The 26,435-nt window shown below is 47.1% G+C and overlaps 1 protein-coding gene and 1 long non-coding RNA gene across 6 annotated transcripts in view; one reads left to right on the top strand and one right to left on the bottom strand.

Annotated features, from left to right (window-relative positions):
- Window positions 1–10,241, top strand: part of LOC114903918 — a 64,411-nt gene extending 54,170 nt beyond the window's left edge. The window contains exons 2-3 of the long non-coding RNA XR_003795814.1: window positions 1,595–4,450; window positions 7,011–10,241. This is a non-coding gene — a long non-coding RNA (uncharacterized LOC114903918). The remainder of the gene's footprint in view (window positions 1–1,594; window positions 4,451–7,010) is intronic.
- The window catches only part of NTRK3 (neurotrophic receptor tyrosine kinase 3), a 283,681-nt gene that overhangs the window by 43,861 nt on the left and 213,385 nt on the right, over window positions 1–26,435 (bottom strand). For 3 of the 5 annotated variants that reach the window (XM_029237146.1, XM_029237147.1, XM_029237148.1), the window contains one exon: window positions 15,364–15,552. In XM_029237146.1, coding sequence (XP_029092979.1) covers window positions 15,364–15,552 — 189 coding nt within the window. Of the gene's footprint in view, window positions 1–15,363; window positions 15,553–19,817; window positions 19,958–26,435 lie in introns of all 5 variants that reach the window. The other 2 variants (XR_003795813.1, XR_003795812.1) reach the window with 1 other exon arrangement.

Raw genomic sequence — 26,435 nt, 5'->3', positions numbered from 1 at the left:
AGATGCCAAGCAGACCAGACGATGCTGGAATATGCCAAGAGGCTGCAAAGCTGATCCTCTGAGAATGCTTCCCTTTGGTTCTTCCCCTGAGTGGCAGCTCTAGGAAATGCAAAAACTTGGAATTATAAAGAGGGTAACTTCTGTGCTCCCTGGCTTCAGAGGAAGTAAAAGGGAGAATCTAGAATATATGTGCATCTTCTCCCCACCTTGGGCACATTGAGAGGTTTGCAATGGTTGGGTCAACCAGATGACCTCCTCAGATGACCTACCAAGGGCTGTGTATGAAAGGAAGGGGACCTTTCCACACCTGCCTGCTCTGCCCTCTGGCAAGCTGTCCTGGTCCTGGGGCGTCTCCCCGAGACAAACAGTATGGCCCCAACCCAGGTTACTGGCGTTGATATCTTTGTCAAACCAGCCACAACTGAGTTAACCCTCCTAAGTAACAAATCCCCACAAATCCCCAAGCACATATTTAAAATCTATTTTCAGAATTACACTGAGCATAATTCAACCAATCAATGAGCCATTAGGAGGTTAGTCCCAACACTTCTTCATTACCAGTGGCATTAGGGCCACCCGACTTAGCAGAATCCAATGCGAAGAGTTGCTGTGTCACCAGCAATTCTAGGTCTGGGGACGGAAGCTAACACAGTGCCTGGTGAGAGGCCCGGCTGGCTACAATCTGGGTGACAAATTAAGCTACACAGCCACCAGGGACAGGAGGAAAGGAAGTTTGGCCAAGAGAGAAGCCAATTTGACCCCAAGGACTCTCATTCTCTTCCTCCCAGTGTAGCTGCTGCATCCCCTCCACTGCCCATTGATTTTGGACCCCACTCTGGGAGGCCTGCCTTCCAGGCATCTGAAGTTCTAGATGACCTGCTGAGGTAGGAGTGAGGAGGGTGCTACCTACATGGGAGCCGTGAAAGTGCTAGAAAGGGACTTCCTTCTGCTGACTCGATGGTGGGCACCATGGGTCATCCAAGCCAGCATCTGTCTGACAATCACCAAGCTCATCCTCAGTCTCCCGGAAGGTGGGGTGCAGGTGAAGTAGAGGTCAGCTAATAGTGAGAGGACACAGCCTGGGCCAGGGCAAGAGGCATGTTCCTAAATCCCTGAGTTTGAATCCTGACTCCATCACTGACCAGCGAGTGACCTTGGACAAGTTCCTTAACTTCCGTGAGTCTGAGTTTCCTAATCTGTGAAATGGGGACCATAACACTTACATGACAAGTGGATTTAACATAGACAGAAGGACTGATGAGGGGAAGAGAGGGTGGCGGGCTCCGTTGTACCGCAGTTCTGTCATTGCCTAGCTCTGAGACTACAGGAAATGACTTAATCTCCCCAGTGCCTCGGTTTCCCCATCTACCAAATGGGGGAAGTAATAGCACCTGTGGTTTTTATAAGGATTAAACAATTTATCATATTTAAAGAGTTTTCAATGCCAACAGTAAGCACTCCGCTGTGTACGATTTTATTATTATTTTCACCTGCTTAAAGCTCAGACCCCAGCCCTGAGTAGGTATTGAGAGGTACTGAGTAAATGTGATTTCTCCTCTCTTCACTACTCTGCCCCTTTCTTTCTCTTCACCAGCCCCTGCCCCGACCTACTCTCCAGAAACGATGCTTCCAAAGGATCATACAGCAGCTCCCAGGAATTCACACAGCTTGCTCAACCAAGATAATCGGATCCAGCTAAAACCACATGAAGAAATTTGTCTTTGCTTGGGCATATTAAGTATAGCCTTGAAAATTAGCAGGACAATTTCCCAGACCAGAACAGTGCTGACAATGACCACAAATTACCAGCTTGCTTTCCCTCAGCAGAGATAGAGGAGAAGTAAAATTTGCATGAGATCAATGTTCTCATCTTCCTCCTGCCACTTCTACCCCAAGAGGCCTCTGCGTACTCCTAGCAGAGCAGGAGTTGACCCTCGTGGAAGAACTGGGGTGGCGGGCAGTGTCATTTCTCACTTTCTTTCTTGCTAACAGACTCTGATTCTGTGGAGGGTATTCACACCCCTCCGGGTAGCCTTATGCCTCAGGGGAAGTGAGCTGCAGCCCCAAGCCCAGGGGAGTATCTGGAGGAGCCTAGGTGTTTGTTTTAGTTCCATTTTCTTTATGGGTGACTGGCTTAAGAATAAACAGATGACATAATTCTGGCCAATGAGACAGGAGGGAAAGGCTGCTGGGGAACTTGGGAAAAGGTTTTCTCAATTTCAATCAACCCACAAGAAGAGACAATTCTGTGCTGTCCCTGGGCCATGTGTTTGGTTGTGATGCCTGGAGCTCCTGCAACCATTCCATAATCATGAAGGGAGCCAGCCTGGTGGTAAAGCCAAACACAGAAAGGCAGAGGCAAGAGAACCTCAGAAAAGCAGAACTAGAGTCCTAATGTACTTAACCAGGAGCCTTCCCTACCTATTTACTTGAGTTATGTGATGACCAATTGCCTTCTTGTTTAAGCCCAAGTGAGTCACGATTGCCTAGTACTTTCAGCCAAAAGATCTGAACTGATACGATCAGTGCCCAAAACATAAGATATGTGCACAAATATAAACAAGACCCATAAACATGTACATTTGTGTCTAAAAGTCCCACGTGTATGTCTGCTGAGGAAGAATGAAGGGGCTGTGCACTTATGTATAAGAACAAGGAAAATGGGCTTCCCTGGTGGCGCAGTGGTTGAGAGTCCGCCTGCTGATGCAGGGGACACGGGTTCGTGTCCCAGTCCGGGAGGATCCCACATGCCGCAGAGCGGCTGGGCCCGTGAGCCATGGCCTCTGAGCCTGCGCGTCCGGAGCCTGTGCTCCACAACGGGAGAGGCCCCAACAGTGAGAGGCCCGCATACTGCAAAAAAAAAAAGAACAAGGAGAAAAGGAGGCCACTTGAGCAGCCAGGCATTAAAGCCCTAACTGTATGGGCACAGACATACAAGTAACTCAAGTGATGCACTTGGGCAGGTATATGGGGGAGCAGGGGCACTGCAGTTTCAACAAAATAATGTTTCCTGACAAGGGGGAATAAACAAAGACTATAAAACCAACACAAGAATCTCAGCATGAATCTCTCCGCCATCCCCTAGTTGCACCCACAGCTTTGCAGTCTCATAAACCCGAAAGGAAATTGGCCTGAGCACTCCGCTCATCTGCATTGATCGTTTCCTGACAACCAACATATTACAGTCCTGACTCCCAAGAGCATCTCTGTGGCTGCGGATCTGGGTGATAAACTGCTATTCCTTAGAGTTGGAGGAAAGAAATCATTGGAGGGAAATATTCTTATCTTTTCAGAAATAACTTCAAGCTTTGCAAACCTCTATTTTTGACACCATCAATCTGGTTTCCTCCAACAGCATATCTGAGGCAGGAATTGTAACTATCGTTGTAAGAATGTCGTTGTCAAGGCAAGGATGGTCATGTATATGCCACTTTGGCAAGGTGACAGAGCCCTTTCAAATTCTCATGCCACGTCATCTCAAAAAATACCAGCTAAGGTGGTCACATTTTCTTATCTCAAGTTTAGAGATGGTGGATGCCTTGCCCACAGTCATGTGGCTGCTGAGTCAGTAGGCTGGGACCAGGGTCTAGGACCACCCATACTCATCTTGCTTTCTTTTCTAATGAAAAGGGATCCCCTTCTTGAAATAAAGAGGTGCTCTGACCTTCCACCCAATGGTTTGGAAACAGTGGCTTGGGGGCAGCAGCTTGCATCTTGGATTGTGCGTTTCTCCTTAGAGACAGCTCCCTGAGATTCCAATCCTAAGTGGCAGATCTGCCTGGAAACAAGGAATGCAGTGAAATTTGGCCATGACCAGCATCTCTGGTTTAGGAAGTGTTAGAGGCACATGCAAGAGCTTCTAGGCAGAGAATAACCAACAAAGAGCCCTGATCCACTTGCATGAAGGGCACTTAGTGCTCTGCCAGAAGTCCTGAAGAATGCCACCACCCCGACTTGGGACATTCCCATGGAACTCAGCCACTTCCTGTCCCTCCCAGATGCCTGGGAAGAAATGGGACAGAACACATGCCAAACAGGTTCAGGCCCATCTGGGCACTCTGTCACATGAGTTATCACATCTGCTGGGGAGGCAAAAACAGAACCCCAAACCCCCAGAACAGCCCAGAATGCGATCCACTGAACATCTGCGTCCACAGAGAGATGCTAATAAGTGTACCTCAAAAATCAAGTTCGGGGGTCCAATAAATTTGGGAAATGCTGCAGACCCAAGTGTTCTCCTACAAAATTGCAATGACCTTTACCATTAGAAGCTCTCAGAATCCCACAGTAAAACAAAAAAACATATTCAATCCAGGTTTTCCCAAACTTATTTGACCGTGGAACTTTTTTTTCTGAAAAGCTCCCAGAGCACCATTTGGGAAATCCTGCGTTAAAGGCAGCTGGGGAGAAGACAGAAGGGCAGTTGCACCCAGGGTTTCTTGGCTAACAGGTGAGTAGAGCTTGGGTTTTTAATTACTGACCATTAAGAAGACAGCACAATGAGAAGGAGAACTTCCCAGCTCTTAGGCACATCTCCCATCTGGAGTATGACTCATGTGCTCATTCAGAGGAAATGGAGATGATGACCATTTTCTCCTGGAAAGGGCTTCTGGAAAGAGAATACTAATAGGGACTGCCACTAACAATAGCACCCCTTGCTGTCTCTAAGGATGGTGAGGGGGTTCTTTTTTCCTGTCTTTTAGCCTCTGCCCATAAAACAGGAACTTCTTTCTCCTCAGAGACACAGGAAGTAACCCCCAGCTCTTCCCCCAAACTGTGTGCTTGGTCCCTCTCTGTGAGAAGTGAGTGATTTACCTGATGGGTGAGGTGGGCAGAGTCCATCATCTCTCATCATATTCTCTTCCAGGTAGGGCTAATGCAGAAAAGGGAGACTCTTCCTGCCTGTGTGGTTTTCCAAGGAGCTCCTAAGCTTTCTGACTTGCAAAAACGAGGCAGACCATGACCCTCCATGCAACCAGATAGACAACATCTGCTCTGAGACCCAACTCCTGTCTGTGCATCCCAAGTTCAAAGCTTGGGAGAGGCATCAAGAAGCCCAATTTGGCTTTACTTCTAAGCAACTTTCTTAAGTCTAGCAAGAAAGCCCAACTTTTGATTCCTATCTGATCACTGTGTGGATTTCTCAGCTGGTTCAGAATGATCACCCTTAAAAACTCCCATCCAATTTAGATGCTTGAATCCAGTTGAAGGAAAAAAGAGTAAAGGTCTGGGAAACCTTGAGCTGGAGAGGATCTCTGGAGGGAAATTAATCCTCCCACTCCTTGGAGACAAGACTGAGGCCAAAACATGCCAAGAAGACAAAGAGTCCTTCAGCTCCCAGGGCTCTGGACAGGAAGGGAAGGACCCACTCCACATCTCACTCACTTTCAGCTGTTGGGTGTACCTTCCTCTGCGTTCATGTTCCCCCACAAAATGACATGACTACAGGCTGGCTGAGGGTCTTATCATTCCTCACCTCCTTCTCCACCACGGAGCACATGCTTACCCCCTAAATACTATTTTTAAGCCAATTACCGTGTATTTACAGTGAGCATAATTATACCTAATTACTTAATTAGCATGACTGCATGCAGCTACTAACTTTGAGTATGTGATTATGGCGGTGAAGCACAGAACATACGAGGTCATGAGACTCAATAGGAAGGCAGGTTGTCTTGGCTCAGGGAGATGGACCAGAGTCTGTCCCTTTGGACTAGTTTGGTTACAGCTCCAAAGTACATGCTCAGCAATTTCTAGCGTTTCAGATAATTTGGGGGAAATGCAATCACATGATTTTTTTTAATCCTGGGATAGAGAAAAGAAATGGCAATATGCTATGCTTAGATTATGCCTAGATGTAAGGGATTTGGGAGTCAGTAACCACAGAGGTTACTCTCCAGGGACTGAAACCCTCAGGACAAGCTCAAGCATGTGGGCCCAGGACTCACTGCCTTGGCTTTCAAGATAACCCATTCTGGAATCATTTAGCTTCGTCTGGAAAGAAAAGAAACTGGTAATGTGTCTGAGCGCTCCTTTCCTCCTTGGGCTCACCAAACCTAACACCACAGCCTTCTCAGGGGTCTGCTACTTATTCTAACCGGATCTGAAAATAGGATTGAAGAAAAATCCAAGGCGAGCAATCCTAATTTTTGTTTGTTTAAAATGTTCTGTGGGGCTTCCCTGGTGGCGCAGTGGTTGAGAGTCCGCCTGCCGATGCAGTGGACGCGGGCTCGTGCCCCGGTCCAGGACGATCCCACATGCCGCGGAGCGGCTGGGCCCGTGAGCCATGGCCACTGAGCCTGTGCGTCCGGAGCCTGTGCTCCACAATGGGAGAGGCCACAACAGTGAGAGGCCCGCGTACCGGAAAAAAAAAAAAAAAAGGTTCTGTGAAAGACTGTCTGGCAAACAGAGCCTGGAGATACCCAATCGGTGAAAAGGGCTAAGGCAAAATATCACTATTACCTTCACCAAGATTCAACCTATAGTTCCCTTAATGGGGACCATCAAGATCCAACCAGCAGAATAAAGGAAGAGATGTATCAGAACGGCTCACGCCCACATTGGTCCTAATCTCTTCATGTCACATTTAGCCAGGCCTCCCTCCTAAACCAACCAGAGGGGAGCAAACAGCAACCCCCCCACACCCTGTAAACCAGCCTCCACTTCAGCTCCACTCCCAGAGGAAGAGCTCCTAGCCCAGCCCTGTAACCAGATACCATTCCTTCCATCAGGCAAGTCCATCAGGACTTGTGCTAGAGAAAAACCTAGAAAGGCATATTCTTCAGTAGCAGCAGCTACGACTGCTGTCTCTGCTCCTGGTTCCGGGGCGGGTGGCCTCCCAGACAAAGGAGCCCATTCTCCATATTTCATCTGCAAGTCCGTTACGCTGAGCTAAGTGGCTGGGAATAAACACGCATCATTACCTTGTGCTAAGCAATGTTTGTTAGTATAGAAGGTGACAGGAATCTATATCATGCCGATGCACTATTAATACTGCATTATGTCCACAGGCTCCATACTCCCCACCACAGCTGGTAAATCGGCCCTGGCAGTTCCTCCTCCAGAAAAGACAGGGTCCGTGGCTGATTGGCCCAGAAGAGGAGGAAGAGACAAGCCACTCCCTCACTCCTGATGTAGGAAACACTGGTCCCAGCTAAAGGGACACAGTTCACAGACCTACTGGTTCCAGCTTTGGTCATCTTTGTGGACGTCCTCGCCTTTTAGGCTGGTATGATAAGGGGGGTGCATCAAGCAATTGCCCCGAGGAAAGAGAGTGAGGACAGGACCTCCAAACAGCTGCAATGTAGCCAAAGAGAGGTAAGGAAGGGTGGGTCCTTCACCCCATCCCAGGGCCCACGTCAGAGTAGCTGGCACTCAATAAGAGCTCAATGGATGTTTGTTGACTGACTGAGGAATAAAGGAGAAAAGGGGGTTGGAGGGAACCAACACAGATGGGGTATCAACAGCCCAATGAGAACGACGTGCTGTGAGGGACCCCAGGACAGAGCTGCCGGCTCAGCCAGGGAGGGCGAGTGACAGGTCTAAGAAAGCAGGATGTAGAGGTGACCAGCCAGGAGAGGCTGAAGGTTGAACGCACACGTATGGTTCAAAGTGTAGAGACTCACGTGGAAAACAGAGTCCTGAAGGCCTGAAAGGAGGCCCGAAAGACCAGGGCCAGCTTGAAAATGACACATGGGGAAAGAGAAGGCATTAGCAAGGTTTCTGGGAAACCAAAACAGAAAAGGGCTTGGATGCCCGAAGAGGTGAGGGTCACTGGGGGCTCCGGGTGGGCATCATAGAGAGTCACTGTGACAAACTGCTTTTGAGACGCTGTGAAGGCATGAGCACGCTGGTCAGAAAATCAGGGCGTCAGTTCTGTAGTCAATGTGGCAATTGGCCTCTGACCAATGACAAGTTAGAAGTGAAGTATGCTCACTATAGGCTAAGTAGCTACCCGGTGAGAATTATACCATCATCATGCTGGTATAGTTTAGAGCAGAAGACATATAGATGCTCACACTTGTGTGTACACACACATACACAGACACACTCAAGAAAGCACACAGAGTAGGTGGGTGTGCACTGACAAGTCCAAGAGACCCTGGGGCAGGAGCTAAGCAGTGGAGGCCAGTCTAATATGAAATGAAAAGAACCTAATCCCCCTTGGTACTGCCACCTGGAAGACAGTTTGGCTGTTTCTTACAAAGCTAAACATCCTCTTACCACGCGATGCAGCAATCATGCACCTAGGCATTTATGCAAAAGAGTTGAAAGCTTATGTCCATGCAAAACCTGCACACAAATGTTTATAGCGGCTTTATTCATAATTGCCCAAACTAGAAAGCAACTAAGATGTCTACTGTGGGTTGAGTTACGTCCACCCACACCCCCCCCAAAAAACAGGTTGAATTCCTAACCCCCAAGTACCTTAGAATGTGACCTTATTTGGAAATAGGGTCATTGCAGATGTAATTAGTTAAGTCAAGATGATGTCATACTGGAATAGGATGGGCCCCTAATCCAATATGGCTGGTGTTCTTGTAAGAAGAAGGCCTTGTGAAGACAGACACACAGGGAGGACACCATGTGAGGACAGAAGATTGGAGTGATGCAGTGGCAAGCCAAGGGATACCAGCAAACCACCAAAAGCTGAGAACAGGGAAGAAGGATTCCCCTACAGGTTGCAGAGGGAGCAGAGTCCCCCAAGACCTTGATTTTAGGCTTCCAGCCTTCAGAACGACGAGACAATACATTTCTATTGTTTGAAATCACAGTTTGTGGTACTTTGCCACAGCAGCCCTTAGTCACGAATACAATGTCCTTCAATAGCTGAATAGATAAACTATGGTAGAGCCATACGATGAAGTATTATTCAGTGATAAAAAGAAATAAGCAATCAAGCCATGAAAAGACATGGAAGAACCTTAAATACACACTGCTAAGTGAAAGAAGCCAATCTGAGGAGGCTACATACTGTATGATTCCAGCTATAACAACATTCTGGAAAAGGCAAAACTGTGAAGACAGTAAAAAAGATCAATGGTTGCCAGGGGCTGGGGAGGGGAAATGAATCATGGACCACAGGAGAGTTTTAGGGTAGTGAACCTATTGTGTGTGATACTTAAATGATGGATACATGACACGATGCTCTTGTAAAGCCCATAGAACTATACAACACGAAGAGTGAACCCTGCTGTGAACTATGGACTTTAGTTAATGATAATATATCAATATTTGTTCTTCAATTGTAACAAATGTACCACACTAATGCCAGATGTTAATAATAGGGGAGATTTTGGTGGGGGAAGTGTGAGGGGGTAAATGGGAACACTCTGTACTTCCTGCTTAACTGTTCTGTAAACCTAAACCTGCTCTAAAATTTTTTTTAAAATTAAGAAACTGACTTATCCCCAGGACCAAGTATTTCCTTATCTGAAGGCAACCATGGTCCCCTGGGAACTTGATTTTGGGGAAGAATTCAGAAAGGAGGATAAGTCCCAACAGCCAGACCAAGGCTGACCTAGCTTCATGACTACAGGGACCTTCAGCCAAGGTTCTCTTCCCCATAGGGCTGTCCTTATCCTGGAAACAGGGAGAACATTGAGCCTCCACAATACAGCATTCCTCAAAAGCCAGCTTCCCTGAGTCCAGGAGGTGGAGAGTAAATGCTTGTGGACCACTGGAATCCTAGGCAATGTGATCTGACAGCGAAAGGATGCATCCTGGAGTCAGTAGGTCTGGGTTTTCATCTCAGGCTCTCTCTTAACAGCTGTATGATCTGGGACAAGTCCCTTAAGCTCACTGAGCCTCAGTTTCTTTATCTATAAAATGGGTAAATCAGCCTCTCCCTCAGAGAGTGGGCGAAAGATTGCATGAGGTAAAAAATGGAAAGCCCAGCCCAGGGCTTGGTGCAGAGGAGGCTGTCGATGCAGATCAACGACCTTTCCCTCGGTCTGTGACATCTCTCGAGAGCCTGTGCCTGGAATGAAGACACACTCACCAAGTGTCATCTGACACATGGTTGGTTGCTATCTTCTCCAACCCTAGTCCCATGTTGTGTTTCCACAGACAATGGAGACTGGTAACACAGGGGACTTCCCTGGTGGTCCAATGGTAAAGAATCCGCCTTCCAACGCAGGGGAAGCAGGTTCGATCCCTGGTCGGGGAACTAAGATCCCACATGTCGTGGGGCAACTAAGCCCGAGCGCCACAACTACTGAGCCCACGCACCTCAACGAGAGAAGAAAAAACCTGCACGCCACAACTAGAGAGAAGCCCGTGTGCCACAACTAGAGAAAAGCCCACGCGCCGCAATGAGAGATCCCACATGCTGTAACTAAGATCAGATGTAGCCAGAAATAAAAATAAATAATAAATAAAGGAAAAATTTTTTAAAAAAGACTGGTGACACATAAGAGCTACTTCTTGGAATAAGTTCAAAGTCAGGTTTGGGAAACAGGACCCACATCTTTGAGAAGGGACAGGACGACCTAAGATTTCACTCAAAATCATGCATGACTACTGTGCATGGCTTTTCCTCTAAGCCGTGGGTTCCCAGGAGGGAAAGGTCACTTTGCAACAGGATGGGTCTAGGAAGAACTCACACGTGGTTGGAAGTGAGCCAGATGCCCAGTGATGAGTAGGTACAGGAAGGAAGAAAAGGGAGTGAGGGGATGTGGGGAGGGATATGGGCATTTCAAGTGGGAATTACACTGTGGTAACAGTCGGAGGTGTGAGCTTGGAGGGAGACCTGGAAAGAAGTGACTAGGGGTAGAGGCTGGTGAATCAGCAGCAGAAAGGAGCAAGGTGAAGACACGAGGCCCTGGGAGTGGCCCCAAGGGGGCAGAGGGTCCCATCCTGCATCTTGGGAGAGCAGCCCCGGTGGCAGTAAGCCCCTGAGGGTAGGGACCATGCATGCCTTGTTCGCCATTGTTTCCAAAGCCGAAAAGAAGGCCTGACACAAACCCTCAATGAATATTTATTGAATAGATGAAAGGGAGAAAAATCAGCACTGTGTGAATGACTCAGATGCTAACGAAGAGGAGGGACCCAAAGGAATATGCTCAAGTTTTACCAAGAGAACTCAGGGGTTCCTGGGGAAACAGAGCTATGAGACAGGGAATGTGAAGAGGTATAATGCTGAGTGGAAGGGGACAATGTCTGAAAGGGGAGGTGAGAGCAAAGGATGGCTGGCCAGGGTCAGAGAGAGTCTCTGACTACCAGCCCACCAGGAGGGGAGAGGTCAAAGGGAGGAGTGGAGAGCTGGGAATGCTGACTCCGGGAAGATGGGGCCCCGTAACCCCTGAGACAGAAACAACCTGAGAATAAAGGCTGACAGCCTGGCCTGGGGACAGAGGGCAGGAGGGGAGGGTGACATGGCTTAGCACCCCCCAGCTAGCCTCTGCTCTCTCAACCAAGAGGCAAAGTTGTCCTCTGAGAATGGGTTTGGGAAAAGGGGATGAACAGAGAACCTCAGGGCCTTGAACAGAGCCGAAGAGCCTTCCAACCGAGCAACGGGCAAGAGGCAAAGCATGACTCCTAACACAGCCGCCTGCAGTCCAGCCCAGCACAGGCACCACAACTGCAGCCCAGAGCAGTCACAAGGGGGACAAAAGTCACCTAGTGCCCAACGTTGCTACAAATAGCTTGACACTTCTCCCCAGTGACCCACCTAGACCGGCCCTTTGCTGTCTCATTCAGAAGGACCTAGCCTCAAATTGGCTGTGTGACATGGAGGGCTGTACCGGTTTCCTGATGCTTTCGAGCATCAGGGGGCTTTAAATAAATAATGAGGGCTGCCTCACCAGACTGCAGATTCTATATCCAACCCGGAAGAGCAGCATCTTTATTCAGCTCTTCCAGAACCCCTGGAAAGACGGAATAAATTTAGAATAAAGACAATGCCAAATGCAGAGCACTCGGGAACGTAGGTGAGGGGCTGCAAGCATCTGATAACGGATGGTACTAGGTGAGCTCTACACATCCCTGCAGCCCTGACACACTATGAAAAATGCTATGGACCAGACTGAAGACAGAGAGAAAGTGAGAGGGCAGGAGAGGAGCAGCATCTTAATCACTCCAGCCAGAAAGGTCCCACCATTTATGACAAACACATGTGTAAAGAAAGAAAAGCACTTCTGTGCTAAATCCATCAACGGAGGACTTGCGGAAATGAGGCCTAAAGTCAGGTAGCTATGTCCCTGCGATTTCTTCCCACAGTCCGCATTGTTAAATGGGACGAGGAAAGGACTCAGATGGGAGACCCCCCACCCCGGGGCCCCAAGATATGAGCATTTCTCCTCCCTTAATCCCCTGCTTCTTGCCGTCTCCCCCCAAAGGAGTGACCCCAGCCCCGTCTGCAGCACCATAAACGTTCGCTGCCTATTTATCTGCCAAGGCACATGTGGTTTTAATTATCTATGATAGTGTTTCATCGCACATGGGGATGTGTCTTGGAGTCCCTTCCCTTGACTGATGAAGCCTTTGTAATCAGAGACCTGCTGCTTCCCAGCCGGTAAATCTCAGCAAGGAGAGGGCCAGGCGCTCCCTTCCAGGACTGTGTGAGTCAGCCATGGATTTGCAGAGGGCGGATTAGCCAAATCCGGTTACAAGGCTCCTGCACGTTGTTTGTCCTTGCCACACATGTTTTCTGAAAACAATTAAGAGCCACCCATTGTCTGCCGAGAGGATAAAATGTACCGCTTCCCTGAAAAGGGTATCTTCCGTAATATCAGAGGGTTTGGATAAGCTGGATTCATCCAGGGATTTTGCTCTGATGAGGTCTTGTTTGTTCCCTACTCCCTCAAGTCTTGTCACTAAACCTGCTTCCTCTCTGTCTCCACCGACCCCTTCCTGTGTACACAGAAGTGCTGTCTGGACGTAGAAAGGCCGCCTGCTTTGAGTCACAAACACAAGGAGCTGTGGAGACGCTTCTCCTCTGCACCGTTTCCCAGGGCGACAGCTCCCTGGCTGGGTGCTGGGTCCTGACATCAAAGGACACTCAGAACCCACCGGTCTCTCCACGGTGCCCACTTATTCTGATGGCCCAGAGGGATCTTCCTCCCCACATGCCAGATTCGCCCCATCTGGAAACTATGCCACCACCTGGTATCAGGAGCCCATGGGACCCTACTCTACCCCAGGGCCCAGAGCTTCCGCGACAGGGAACAAAGCCCATTCTCATTTTTCCCGGATTCTGTCTTTATGAATTCACCTACTCGCTACAATTTATGTGCAACCCAGAACACACACACACACACAGCGCTTTCACAGTCATTCACAAACATTCGAGAAGTGGTGACAAATTTGAGTCACCCCACATGCACATTCCCGGCTGAGGTTAAAAAGCCATGCTCTGCTTTCTCGTTTCAGCTCTCATACTGTAAACAAGTGTCCTTCTCGTGGTCTATCCAATGCCACCTTTTTTGCATATATGTGCTTTTCGTGGGTGAGATTTCAGTTTAAAGCAGCCCCCAAGCATAGTGCTGAAGCTCTGTCTAGTGCTCCTATGAGTGAGAAGGCTGCGATGTGCCTTATGGAGAAAAGAGGTGTGTTTGATAAGCTTTGTTCAGGCATGAGTCATAGTGCTGTTGGCCACTATGAGTTCAATGTTAAGGAACCAACAGTATGTATTAAGGTGTCTTTAAACAGAAGCACACATAATACAGGTTACGTCTTGATCAGCTGATAAAAGTGCTGTGACCAGAGGCTTGCATGAACCTAACCCTGGATTCCCCCTAGGAACAATGGTCCAATGTTCGCTAATTTAGCGGTCAAAGTGACTTTACAGAATACTTGGAATAACGAGAATCAGTTGTATATTCAACAGCAATGCCAAGCCTCTATTCAAATATCAATATCACTCTAGAAAGCTCAGCAGCGCCAACCCTGGACCGAGCTTGGACCCATGCTACCATCCCAGAAGGGCTTTCCTCCCAGCCTCACCGAGGTCAGTCCAGGATGACCCTGATCTGAGGTGAGCGCTTTAGCCAGAGTAGAACCATTCTTTGCACTGTCTTCCCCACTGTTTATCTGAAATGCAGGTATCTTTCTTCCCTTGCCCAGCCCTGGTCCAGAACCCAAGTACCCTTCCTCTAACTGGTACTGATGGGGAATCTGAGACAGATTCTGGAGGGCATCAAGGTTGGGAGGCAAATGATGACCTTACCCTGATTTTAGCCCAGTCCCTCCCACTGTGGCGATCATCTCACTAAAAACAGAGGCAGAAACACAGAAGCAAAGGTGGACAGGGTGGCTGGATGCCCACTCTGCTATAAGATGGACAAGTGGGGGCAGCAAGAGTTCTGTGAGCTACAAAGAGCATAGCCCAAGTATAGAGAGCTCCGCCAGCAGGGAGAGCAAGACCAGAGGCATTTCTTCCTAGGCTGACCTGGGACCAGCTGACCAGACAAAGAGAACAGATTGGCAGAAGCCCATGGGCAGGGAAGGGGGACTCACAGCCTCCCAGAGCCTCGGGTTTCCTGTCTGTAGATGAGGCCTTAACCTACCCCATCCCTTCTGTCCCTTCTAGCTCTAAGGCACTCTCCAGGTGTCTCTGTTCCCTCTCCTGACATAGCTGACTGTTTCTTGGGAGCAGAAGCCGTGGGAGGAGAGGGGTGTGCACTGTAGTCGCTGAGCCTAGATTGAGCCTGGGGACACAGCAAGGGAAACAGCTGCTGGATGGAGGGCCAAGCCACGGAGGCACCAGGAATGGGGAGAGGCCCTAGCACACTCAGCAGAAATACAAAGGGAGGGGCTGAACCACCAGGAGGAAAGAGAGATTAGGAAGCAGGTGCCCTGAGCCCTCTGATCTGAAGGAGACATCTGTAGCGGGGAGGGGAAGGGTCCTAGCACAGGGGCCATGATCTGATTCTCAGAACGTGCACTTCGGGGCACTGGAGGGGCAGCTAGAGAGAGGTTTCCATTCGAAATGTCCTCACCGCCCTTCACTCCCTTCCCCTCTAGTGGAGGCTGGGGCAGCGGGTCTGACGACCTCAGGGGCTATTGTCTGGACAGAGTCAGGTTACATTTCCTGAATACACAGGCCAGGTGCACAGGTACAACCAGCCGTGTCTGTGCCCCCTGCCTTACTGGGAGCACCTCTCCAGGTGGGGCTGGGCCTCCTGCCTCCAGGCTGCTCCCCGCCACGCCCCGAGCCCGCTCTGCCCAGGGGACTCTGTCCCAGTGGTGTCCCCTCGCCCAGGCTATTCTTCAAGTTTTGAAACAAAGAGGGAGGGTCTCTTAGAGAGTGGGAGGTTAGCAGGTGGTAGGTCACCCCAGAAGGTTCCAGAACCCCAGCTACGTGGTCTATCGCCATGCCACCCTCCCTCCCCAGAAGGGACAACATTCTACTGTGGTACTCACATGTGTCTGGCTTGTGGCAGTTGTGTCCCTGACGGAAGTACTGGGGGTTCTCAATGACCGGGATGCGAGTCATGCCGATGACCACTGTGTCCGGCCCGGCATCCAGAGATGAGGGCGTGGTGATGCCATGGTTGATGTGATGCAGCGGGCTGGCTGAGTCCTCCTCGCCACTGATGACAGCCACAGGACCTGCACACACCAGGAGAGACACAGGACCCCGGTGAAGTCACATCCAGCCAGTGCCCAGCCCTGCCCACAGACCTTTTCACTCTTTTTCCCACCACATTTTCCATAGGAGCAAAATCCACTGGAAGAGTATTCCTCGAATGCTCTGGATTCTGAATTGAGAATAACCGCTTAATTCTCTTTCATGAGAGGGAGAAAAATCTACCTCATCACACCACGGAAACAGCTGCAAAGTAAGAGTGAATCTAAATGATTATGACATGAAGTATCCCCACTTTCCCCAAATCCAAATTAGTTCAAAATCATTAAAAGTTCAAATAAGTTTCTTTGCTTATACAACAACAACAGGGTTTTAAAAATGGCCTAGCAGTAGTATGCAGCCTGTCCCTTGTCTCTTCAAGAGCTTTCAAAACTACTGGTGGTGGGTCCCACCCTCAAAGATTCTGATTCAGTTGGTCTGGGGATGCAACTTGGGCATCAGGATTTAAAAGCTCCCTTGTGAGTCCCAAGTCCAGCTAAGATCTGGAGCCTCTCTTTAGGGCCTTGGAGGCTGAGAACCTTTCCAGAGTGGCCATCAGATGCCCACAGGAGTATGAAGTAACTTTCCCTGGATTCTGCTATCAACCCTCCCCGGTCCACAGACAGATAAGCCCAATGTGGGCTTGGATCTAACTCCGGCCAGCTTTCGCAAGCGACAGCACTCAGGCTGCAATACTATTAGCCTACAGACAGCTGGGCCAGCTGACCCACTCTTGAAAGTTCCCTATTTGCCCCAATGGCTTCGGAGAACATCATTTGCATCTTCACCAACCCTAACGCCACCATATTCTAACCCAAAGAAGAAAACCAGTAAATAAGGTGATTTGCGAACACAAGTTGAGAAAGATGATTAATGCTGCTGTCTTGGTAGAGAAATGATTCTGCCTGGTGGTGTGATTCTCCCGTAAGTACAAATAAAACTCCTGTAAAGTGAATTAGCTGTGACTGTTTGTGGCTTTCTACAAGTGGCATTTTAAACGGCTGCTTTGCAAGACACACGGTCCCAAGACAAAGCACCTGCTGTGATTTGGTTTCGCAGCTTTTGAACAATATTTCCACTACAGAAATCCACTTACATCTTACTGAAGTTTATGGGGAGACTATTTCCCATCAAATAGCAAGGTGAAGCGCCAATGAGGCAGAACTAAATGGAGGATGGGTAAATGCAAACTGAGAACCCTGAATTCCACTCCGTCAGCACAGACAGGCTTATTTCAATCCACGACAAATGTCTGACTGTGCTTGGAGACCATGTGAAAAAAGTAGCAGTAAGGGGTTGCCCAAATACTCGCAGGCATCACGTGCCTTGCAAAAAGAGGCCAGTTCTCGAAAATACCTTGTGAACTTTTTTGAAACACTTCACAGTGATTTCCAGTTAAACATGGAATGCTGAACACTGGTCTTTAGCCTGCTCACCCCAAATGTTATTAACATACAAAGGAATTAAAGAAATATTGGTGCACAAAGAGGAAGAGGGGAGACAAGAGGAAATGAGATGTTTCAACAATGTTTTGGAAGATGAGAAACCAAAGGAGGAGAAGCTCGCTTACAGAGAGGAGGAAGATAGGGAAGAAAGGACCACCAGGTCTGCGGCAGGGAATCATGACAGGAAGTCAGTTCTGCTGGGGAGACCCAGTACTTGAAGGGTCAGGGGACCAAGGAAGGCTGCAGTGAGGCTCGGGGCTGGAACAAGTCATCCCGGCCATCACCTCCCCCCAATCCGTCAGAGTCTAGTGGTTTCATCCCAGAGAAATTGAACCTGAAACGTTCAGGGGAGGGCTGGGGTGAAACACGAGGCAGAGCTCCTTCTTCTTGCTCCTAAAACAACAGAAACGGGACTTCCCTGGTGGTCCAGTAGTTAAGAATCCTCCTTCCAACACAGAGGACGTGGGTTCGATCCCTAGTCAGGGAACTAAGATCCCACATGCCGTGGGGCAACTAAGCCCGCGTGCTCTAGAGCCCACATGCCACAACTACTGAGCCCATGTGTTCTGGTGCCCGCTTGCCGCAACTAGAGAAGCCCACGTGCCACAAGGAAGAGCCTGCGCAATGCAACGAAAGATCCCGCATGCCGCAATGAAGATCCCGCGTGCCGCAACTAAGACCTGACGCAGCCAAATAAATAAACAAATATTTTAAAAATAATAAATAAAACAACAGAAACCAGGAACAACACTGCTTACCCAGCCACCTCACCCTTGGTCTTGCCTCAAATACCGCCACCCCAGAGGAGATTACAGAATGCTTCTCTGGAGAAACTAAATGCCTTAGAATGGACTTCTGGAGAGTGACATGTGAGGGTCTCCCAAGGAAGTCGAGCTTACATGGCAATCATGCCTTAGTGAAGCAGGACAGTTGACAAGCCCCACTGTGCACACAAAGCAGGATCTTATTAGCTTTCTAGTGTTCAATTCCTATATACGAAGAAACAGTCCAGGATCACCAGACACTTCAGCAAAGCTTCAGCATGAGGGAGGGGCACAAGACACACAATCAGGACCTGCAGGAAGCAGAGGCAATTCAGGGAGCAGAAGATTTTTTTTTTTTTTTTTGCAGTACGCGGGCCTCTCACTGTTGTGGTGTCTCCCATTGCAGAGCATAGGCTCCCGACACGCTCCGCGGCACGTGGGATCTTCCCGGACTGGGGCACGAACCCGTGTCCCCTGCATCGGCAGGCGGACTCTCAACCACTGAGCCACCAGGGAAGCCCTAGCAGAAGACTTTTTAAAAAATATCTTCAGAAAGATAAATGAAGATATTGCATCCAGAAAACAAGATGATACTTAAAAATGACCAATTAAAGGTAAGAAAGAATCCTTGAGAATTGTGATCATCAAAATTTGAAAGTCATAGAAGAGTGGAAGATAAGTCAAGAAAATGTCCCAGAAAGTCAAACAAAAAGGAAAAAGGTGGTAAATAGGAAAGAAAAGATATGAAAATTAAAGACTCGATCTAGAGATCCAACATCTGATTAAAAGCAGAGAGAGACAGAGAGGGAGAGGGACAGAAGGAGAAAGATGAAAGGCCAAAATAAAAGAATAGGGAAAAATTTGCCCAAAATATTATCTACGCAGTTCCCAGAACAATTAACACATACGTGAGAGCATGCATGCATGCACATGCGTGCACGCAGGTGCGTATACACACACACACACACACACGACACAAAGTTATGAAATGCCAGAACCATGAGGATAAAGAGAAGATGCTAACAGCTTCCAGGAGGATGGGACAGGTCATATTTCAAAAGGAACAGGAAGCAGAAAGCCTAATTCTCCATAAAAACCTAATACTGTAACTGACCAAATTCCTTCAAAATTCTGATAGACAAATTTTCAACCTAGAATTCTATACCTAAAAATGTATCCACCCATAGTAAGGGCAAAAGGGACATATTTTCAGACATGTAAAAATTTACCTCACCCTTTCTTAGGAAGTGACGTGAAGTGGAAGGTTCAGCAAAACAAAGGGGCAAAAAAGGAAAGGGGAGTCAGGGATCCAGTTCTCAAAAGACAAAACAACAGAAGGTCCCCCCACACACATTGGTCCCTTCTGTTCTCAGCATTACAGGACATGGGTTGTTACAGCAACATGGAGGAAGGACACCAAATCAGGAGGAGTTTGGAGAAGACAGAACATTGGACATTCGAATCTGCTTTCATCAAGTCAATGGACAAAGCGAGTGATCAACTAAGTGGTCCAAAAGCCTGTGCTTTAAAACAGTGTCAGCTTTCTCGACATTATTTATTCTGGAATCTGAAAAGGGCTGGGGAAAGAGCCATGGGTAGAAGTGTCCTTCTATAGTCTCCCAAGCCACGGAGAGGATGGATGGGGAGGCCCACAAAGACCTGACAGAAATAAAAGAATAAAGCAGACTAAGGAGCCCTGGAGGACCCACTACTTAAAATGCAGGTGGAGAAAGGGGAGTTGAAAAAGGAGAATGAGAAGAAACGGCCAGAGAAGGCTGTTCTCTTAGAAGTCAAAGTAGGAGAACTTCCGGAAGCTGAAGAGCATCATATACAGAGGCCAAGTAAGATGAAGAATGAAATCAGGCCACTGCATTTGACAATAGGAAGGCGGCTTTAATGAGAGCAGTTTCCACAGAACAGTAGAGGAAAATATCATATTATAGTGGGTTGAAGAGCTAGAGAAATCACCATCACCATCATCATCATTTTTATCACTGAGTGCTTCCTATATATCAAGCTCTGGAAAGGTAACTTTTTTACCTTTATACCTTTATGTGCCACCAGCATCCACTCCAAGAAGCGATTTCCCTTCCCAAGTCTGGCTGATTCTCCTGTCCTTTGCCTCAGGGGGAAACCCACAGACCTGTGGTCCCTCTGGGAAAGGAAGCATTTCTTCTTACCTGAATATCCACAGAAAAGAATTTATTAAGATACAAAGAAGGGACAAGTAATTCAGGGGACATCTCAGCTGTGTGGGGAGCTCTCTTCTATTTTCTGAGCCCTAAGGCAGGTCAGGAGGAGTCAAGCTTGCTGTCTTCTTAGCTCTCAACACACACACACAGACTGTCTAGTATCTGTGATGGGCCTCTCTGCTGTCACTAATCCATTCCTAATTGTACATTTATTTTGGTATGCAGCACTAATAAACAAAAAGAAGGAAACAGGTTTATAGCCCTTCTGGTTAGTTCAAGCTTTTGAGAGAGACCTGAAGGAAGACAGGTCTGCTCAGACACTCCCATCACATGATTCTCTTCCCAAATAGGTGCCTTTTTTTCCCTTCAGACCTATGGTGGGTTTTGTTCCTCCAATCACACCGTAATAGAACCATTAGATAATTAGAGACAGCTTGATGGCCCGACAGGTGTCCTGCCCAGCAGGATGGTCCAAACTGTCTTTCCAGAGTCTCTCTCTTTCCTTCCCTGCTCGTTCTATAGGAGAAAATAAGGGAGCAGAGCCAGGGATGGCTCGGAATTTCATAAGTGGTTGATTCCAGTGTAGGGCTCAGTTTCCCCCAGAAAGCAAAGGTCTCTGACGGGAACACAGGTGGAATTTCACTGCAGTAGAGTGAGCTCTGACCCAGGTGGGCAGGGCCCCCATCGCAGGGAAGCTGGGGGCTGCAAGCCACCACAAGGCCTGCAGGGACATGGCATCCTCAGAAGCCTCTGGAGACTCAGGGTCCACAGTACAAAAGGGGAGGGGAGGAGGGAAGGGGTGCATTGCACACAATGAAAGAGGAAAGAGCAGTAGCCTCCCTGGTAATGCATGACCACAGAAACACTCACTGCCTCTTTCAGATCCGAGGAAGAACCTCCTTAGAATCATCTCTCCAGTGTTTCTTACCCTTGTCACCTAAATCCCCTTCTGTTCCACAAACACCCTAACTTACAAAGCATTAACAATTCTCAGACATTTGGCCCCAAGAACACCCAGTCATTGACTCTACACTCTGGCATTTGCCCAGTCAATGTGTGGAAGTGGAAGTCTCCAAATTCCAAAGGAATGACTTGGAGTCCCAAGGATGTGGTTACAACGAAAGGGAAAGGGAGGAAAAATAAACCAACTTTTATTAAACACCTACTATATGCCAGAAATATTGCTGGGCATTTTATTCTCATTTGATCCTCCAAAAAATACTTTTATCCCCATGCAATCAACTGGAAAACTCAAATAAGTTTGGTTTTTCAAAAATCACTCAGCCAGGAAGTGATGGAGCCTGTATCTGAACCTATGTTCATCTCCAAAGTTCTTCCTCTTCCCACCAAACTACCCAATTTCTCAATAGGATGGCTGACACCTAGTATTTTTTATAAATAGCCAGAACTCGGTGTGAACACATGAGCCCATTAAGGAAGCCAAAACATCACATCTGAATCAAGTCACCTAGGAATAGATCACCAAATATTTTCAAGGCTGAACCAACCCATATAAGATAACTTTGGGCAGTCAAGGCCAATATTTATGGCTAGATTGTAAAATCCTGGAGCCAGGATCCAACCACTTCTATATTCCTTCATTTATCCTTGTACTTCTTTCCAAAGTGGGGCATGGAGAGGCGGCAATCTCGCCTAGCCATTCAGAAAACCCTCTTAGAAATTATGGTCATCATGACTGCTGTTCACCAAGTATTTCCAGGCACCTGGTAGGAAGGCAGTTTTCTGCACTCCTTGAGGTGAGGCAGTGCCCTATCACTTTCTTTGGCTAATGAAAATGAGCAGAAGTGATCTGTATCACTTCCCCATGGAAGCTTGAAGATCTAGTGTGTTGATAACATATCACCTCACACCTGTTAGAATGGTTAGCATCAAAAAGGCAAGAAATAACACATGCTAGTGAGGACATGGAGAAAAGGGAACCCTTGTGCAGTGTTGGTGGGATTGTAAATGGTGCAGCCACTGCAGGAAAAAAATATGGAGGTTCCTCAAAGAACTAAAAAAATAGAACTACCGTATATTCCAGCAATTCCATTTCAGAGAATACAGGAGTCCCCCCCATTATCCACGGTTTTGCTTTCTGTGGTTTCAGTCACTGGTGGCCAACCGTGGTCCGAATAGTAAATGGAAAATTTCAGAAATGAATAATTCATAACTTTTAGGTTGTGCACTGATCTGAGTAGTGTGATGAAATCTCACACTGTCCCTTCTCCATCCCACCCTGGACATAAATCACCTCTTGTCCAGCACATCCCACGCATGAGTCACTTAGTAGCCACTGGGTTAAAAAAGATCGACTGTCATGGTATCACAGTGCTTGAGTCCAAGTAACCTTTATTTTACTTAATAATGGGCCCTAATGCAAGAGTAGAGATGCTGGCAATTCAGACATGCCAAAGAGAAGCTGTAAAGTGCTTCCTTTAATTGAAAAGGTGAAAGTTCTCGACTTAGTAAAGAAAGAAAAAAATCATACACTGAGGTTGCTAAGATCTACAGTAAGAACCAATCTTCTATCGGTAAAATAGTGAAGAAGGAAAAAGAAATTCATGCTAGTTTTGCTGTTGCACCTCAAACTGCAAAAGTTACTACCACAGTGCATGGTAAATACTCAGTTAACATGGAAAAGGCAGTACATTTGTATAATAAGAGACTTTGAGAGAGAGAGAAACCACTCATATAACTTTTATTACAGTATATTATAATTGTTCTATTTTATGATCAATGGACCAAATTTATAAGTTAAACTTTATCATAGGAATGGATGTATAGGAAAAAACATAGTATACATAAGGTTTGGTGCTATCTTCAGTTTCAGGCATCCACTGGGGACCTTGGAATGTATCCCCCATGGATAAGGGGGGGACTACTGCATATCCATAGGAAATGAACATACTATGTCAAAGAGATATCTGCACCCTTATGTTCACAGTACCATTATTTACAATAGACCAGACATGGAAACAGCCTAAGTGTCCATCGACAAATGAATGGATAAAGCTGTGGTATATATATACCAAATGGACTTGGTATATATCAACCAATTTGATATGTATATCAAATGGAATATTATTCAGCCACTAAAAGGAGGAAATCCTGCCATTTGCAACAACATTAATGGACCTTGAGGGCGTTATGCTAAGTGAAATAAATCAGAGAAAGACAAACACTATAAGATCTCACTTATGTGTGAAATCATAAAAAACAAACAAGTAAACAAAAACAAGTCCTGGGGATATAATGTACATCATGGAGACTATAGTTAATAAAACTGTACCGTGTATTTGAAAGCTGCTAAGAGAGTACATCTTAAAAGTTCTCATTACAAGAAAAAAGGTGTGTAACTATGTGTGGTGATGGATGTTATCATTTCACAATACACACAAATATTGAATCACTATGTTGTATACCTGAAACTAATATAATAATGTAATGTCATATGTCAATTACATCTCAATTTTTAAAAAAATCCAGTGTGTGATCTGCCACATTTTCTTTTTCCTGCCTTGGCAATTGTGGAAGCATGAGGCAGAGGGCCAGGCAGTCCTGAGTGAGGCTGACACAGAGCTGGGGTCTCCAGCCAACACCTGGTACACATAAGTGAGACATACAGCTTTGTTGTTTTAAATCACTGAGATTGGCAGGGGTGCTGTTTGCTATCAGCATAAGCCAGTTCATGCTGACTAATACAGGAATGAAGTCGTCTCATGTTTAACAATTTTACTTTAATCCTTTCCTTGAGACAATGAGCATGCGTCACACCATCCTCAACAAATCTCTACAAAAGTGTCTTATGAAAAGGGTGGGCTTATTGTCCCTAATGATGTGATTCATCTTAAACGCCTATTCCCAACTCTGTCCCCAAATTAAGTTCTAATCTAATCTAATACAGTTCCACTAAGAGCCAGATCATGGCCTCCTTTGTTGAAAAAAACTCCGCCCTACCTCACTCTGACTTGGGAAGTATAAGAAAACAACAAACCTGGATGGGTCTCATGGTTTTTTAATGTGTCAGAATGAAGCAAACAAGCCAACCTTTGGATTAAGAAAATGATTTTTTAAAAACTTCAACCTTTTCCTACTGATAAAAATCAAACATTGACGTGTCCCTGGTGGGTGAGAGCTTTGCATCAACAAATCTGAGAGCCGGAACTCATAAAACAAAATAAGTGAAAGCACAACAAACACAATTAAAAATCCAGCCATGCTCAGAGAGGGATTCCATTTACAGTCTCATAAAAAGGGCTTAGTCCTCAGAGGCAAACAAAAGAAAATCAGCTTCTTAATTTTTATTGGCAGAGGTGGGACAGAGGCCAAATGAACATAGGCTGTGCCCAAGAGCATACCTGGGGGCAAGTCACCAACTGTTCCTGGACCAGCTCCTGTGGTCCCTCCCCTCTCTGCCTCTTCCAGCTTCCTGACAGTCTTTGCCACTGTGATCTCTGGGGCTCGCCAGGTCCTGCAGGCTGCCCAACAAGGCATGCTCTCCTCACTTCTGCACTCCTCTCCCTGAATCTTTTCCCAAAAGGTAAGCTTTATTCTCTGGCTCCAATTCCCTCCCAGCCTCTTACAGGAACCAAAGGCTTTGTTCATGCCTCGAAGCATTCATAGCTTGGAGGTATTGCTTGGAGATTGAAAATGATGCTACTGAACAACCAGCCAGAGAACACACATTTAAGGAAAGGGAAGGCAGGACTGGCTCGCTGAATACTTGATTTCCCTTATCTCGGTTAATCATCACAACAACCCTGGTGTTAGATCTTGTTATCCCAGTAACACAGTGGAGGAAATTGAAGCTCAAGGTTTCATCATTTGCCCAAGGTCACACAGTTAATAAATGGTAGACAGACTCACGTCTATCTGACTTCAAAGTCTGGGCTCATTTCACTGCATCATGCTCCCTGACCCTCCAGCATTGTTTTTCTGATATTGGGACAAGTTATGATGGGTCAGCCACAGCTCCTTTCCATGCCCAATCTTTATTCCCTTGAGACTCATTTGTAAGAGAACTGGCTTCATTGAGTGAGGCAGCTCATGACATTTCCAGGGAACTTTAGACCCACAACCCATGCACCAGGTTGTAGCCGGCAGAGGCAACCAGGAGTTCATAGACAGAGTGGCAGGCAGCAAGGGGCCTGAGAAGGTAGAAGTATGCAGCCTGGAGGGAAGGCAATTGTCATCAGCTTTCTCCAAACACTCTTTATACACTTTATAACACTCATAATATTTCAGAACATCCCAGGCACGAACAGGAAGCGAGTAGTCACCTTCCGAATGCGTGTATAAGCCAACTGGAGTACAGTATGCTGGTGTTTTTGTCCAAGGATTATAGCTCAAATCTCAACTTTTCTAAATTCAGCATTAGCCACTGTACTAGTCAGTGTTACCCCAAAATAGAGGCATTTATTTCCTCTAAAGAATTATCCATAGATCTTCCCCATCGTCTTGGGGACTGTGTGTGCATGGAAGCATGCTGAGCACGCTGTACTAGGTGTTGCCATGTTGGATCACCGATGTCTCCATGTCCTTCACCCACTCGCTCATGTCACTTTTTTCATTCCCTTAACTATATTGCATAATCTAATTTCAACACTAAGACCAAGAGAATGAGAGTCCAAATTCCTGCGGGCTAAGCCCAGATGCCTCTGACTTGACCTGGTTCACAAGTGGGAAACAATATCTAAAACCCCATCCATTGACCTGTGGATGGTTTCAATGTGAGGTTCTTTAAATTAAAGTGAGGCATGACTAGTTAGAAGAGGTAGAGACAAAACTCTTTTCAGGAGAAACTTGGGGCCTTACAGGCACTGGCTCACGGGGGGCTTCCCCACTAGAAAAGCTTCCCACGGTTGCCTGGTCCCGCCACACTGCTTTCTGGGCAATAGCTTATCCAAGGTATGTCAGGAGGAAACCCCTTGCCTGGTATTTCTAAGTACCTGCGGAGTGATGCCATGGCATAGTGCCACCTATAGAAAACCCTGCTTCCTTCTGCAGAGTGATGGCCTCATAGGCTCAAACAAAACACCGTAAAAATTGCTGATGTCTGCTGAGCACTTTCTGACCAGCGGGCACTGTTCTGTCTCATTCAAGGCTCAGAGTGGCTCAGGGAAGTGGGTCCTATAATTAGAGTCAGAGCAGTTGAGTAGTCTGCCCAAAGTCACACAGGTAGTAGGTGACAGCGTCGTGGTCGTAGCTGGCTGTCAGACTCCAGAGACCATAGTCTTAATTACCCCCCTACCTACCTTATGGTACATAATTATACAGCCTCAAATCAGTGAGGTCTAGAATGAAAACACTTGAACTACAATGCCCCTAAATCAAAGATGCTGAAATGAGGCCTGAATTTAGATTGGAGAGAAACCGTGAAAGTCCAACAGCTTCTTCCAGACCAGTCTGAGATTGTAAACTCATTCCCAAGCCCTGAGTGTTCACACGCAGCTGTCCCTGTGCT

This window comes from Monodon monoceros, unplaced genomic scaffold (genome assembly GCF_005190385.1).
Source record: "Monodon monoceros isolate NGI ecotype Baffin Bay Population unplaced genomic scaffold, NGI_Narwhal_1 Super_Scaffold_21, whole genome shotgun sequence".
Classification (NCBI taxonomy): domain Eukaryota; kingdom Metazoa; phylum Chordata; class Mammalia; order Artiodactyla; family Monodontidae; genus Monodon; species Monodon monoceros.
The sequence above is the reverse complement of the archived record's forward strand: the minus strand, read 5'-3'. Positions and strand labels throughout refer to the sequence as shown.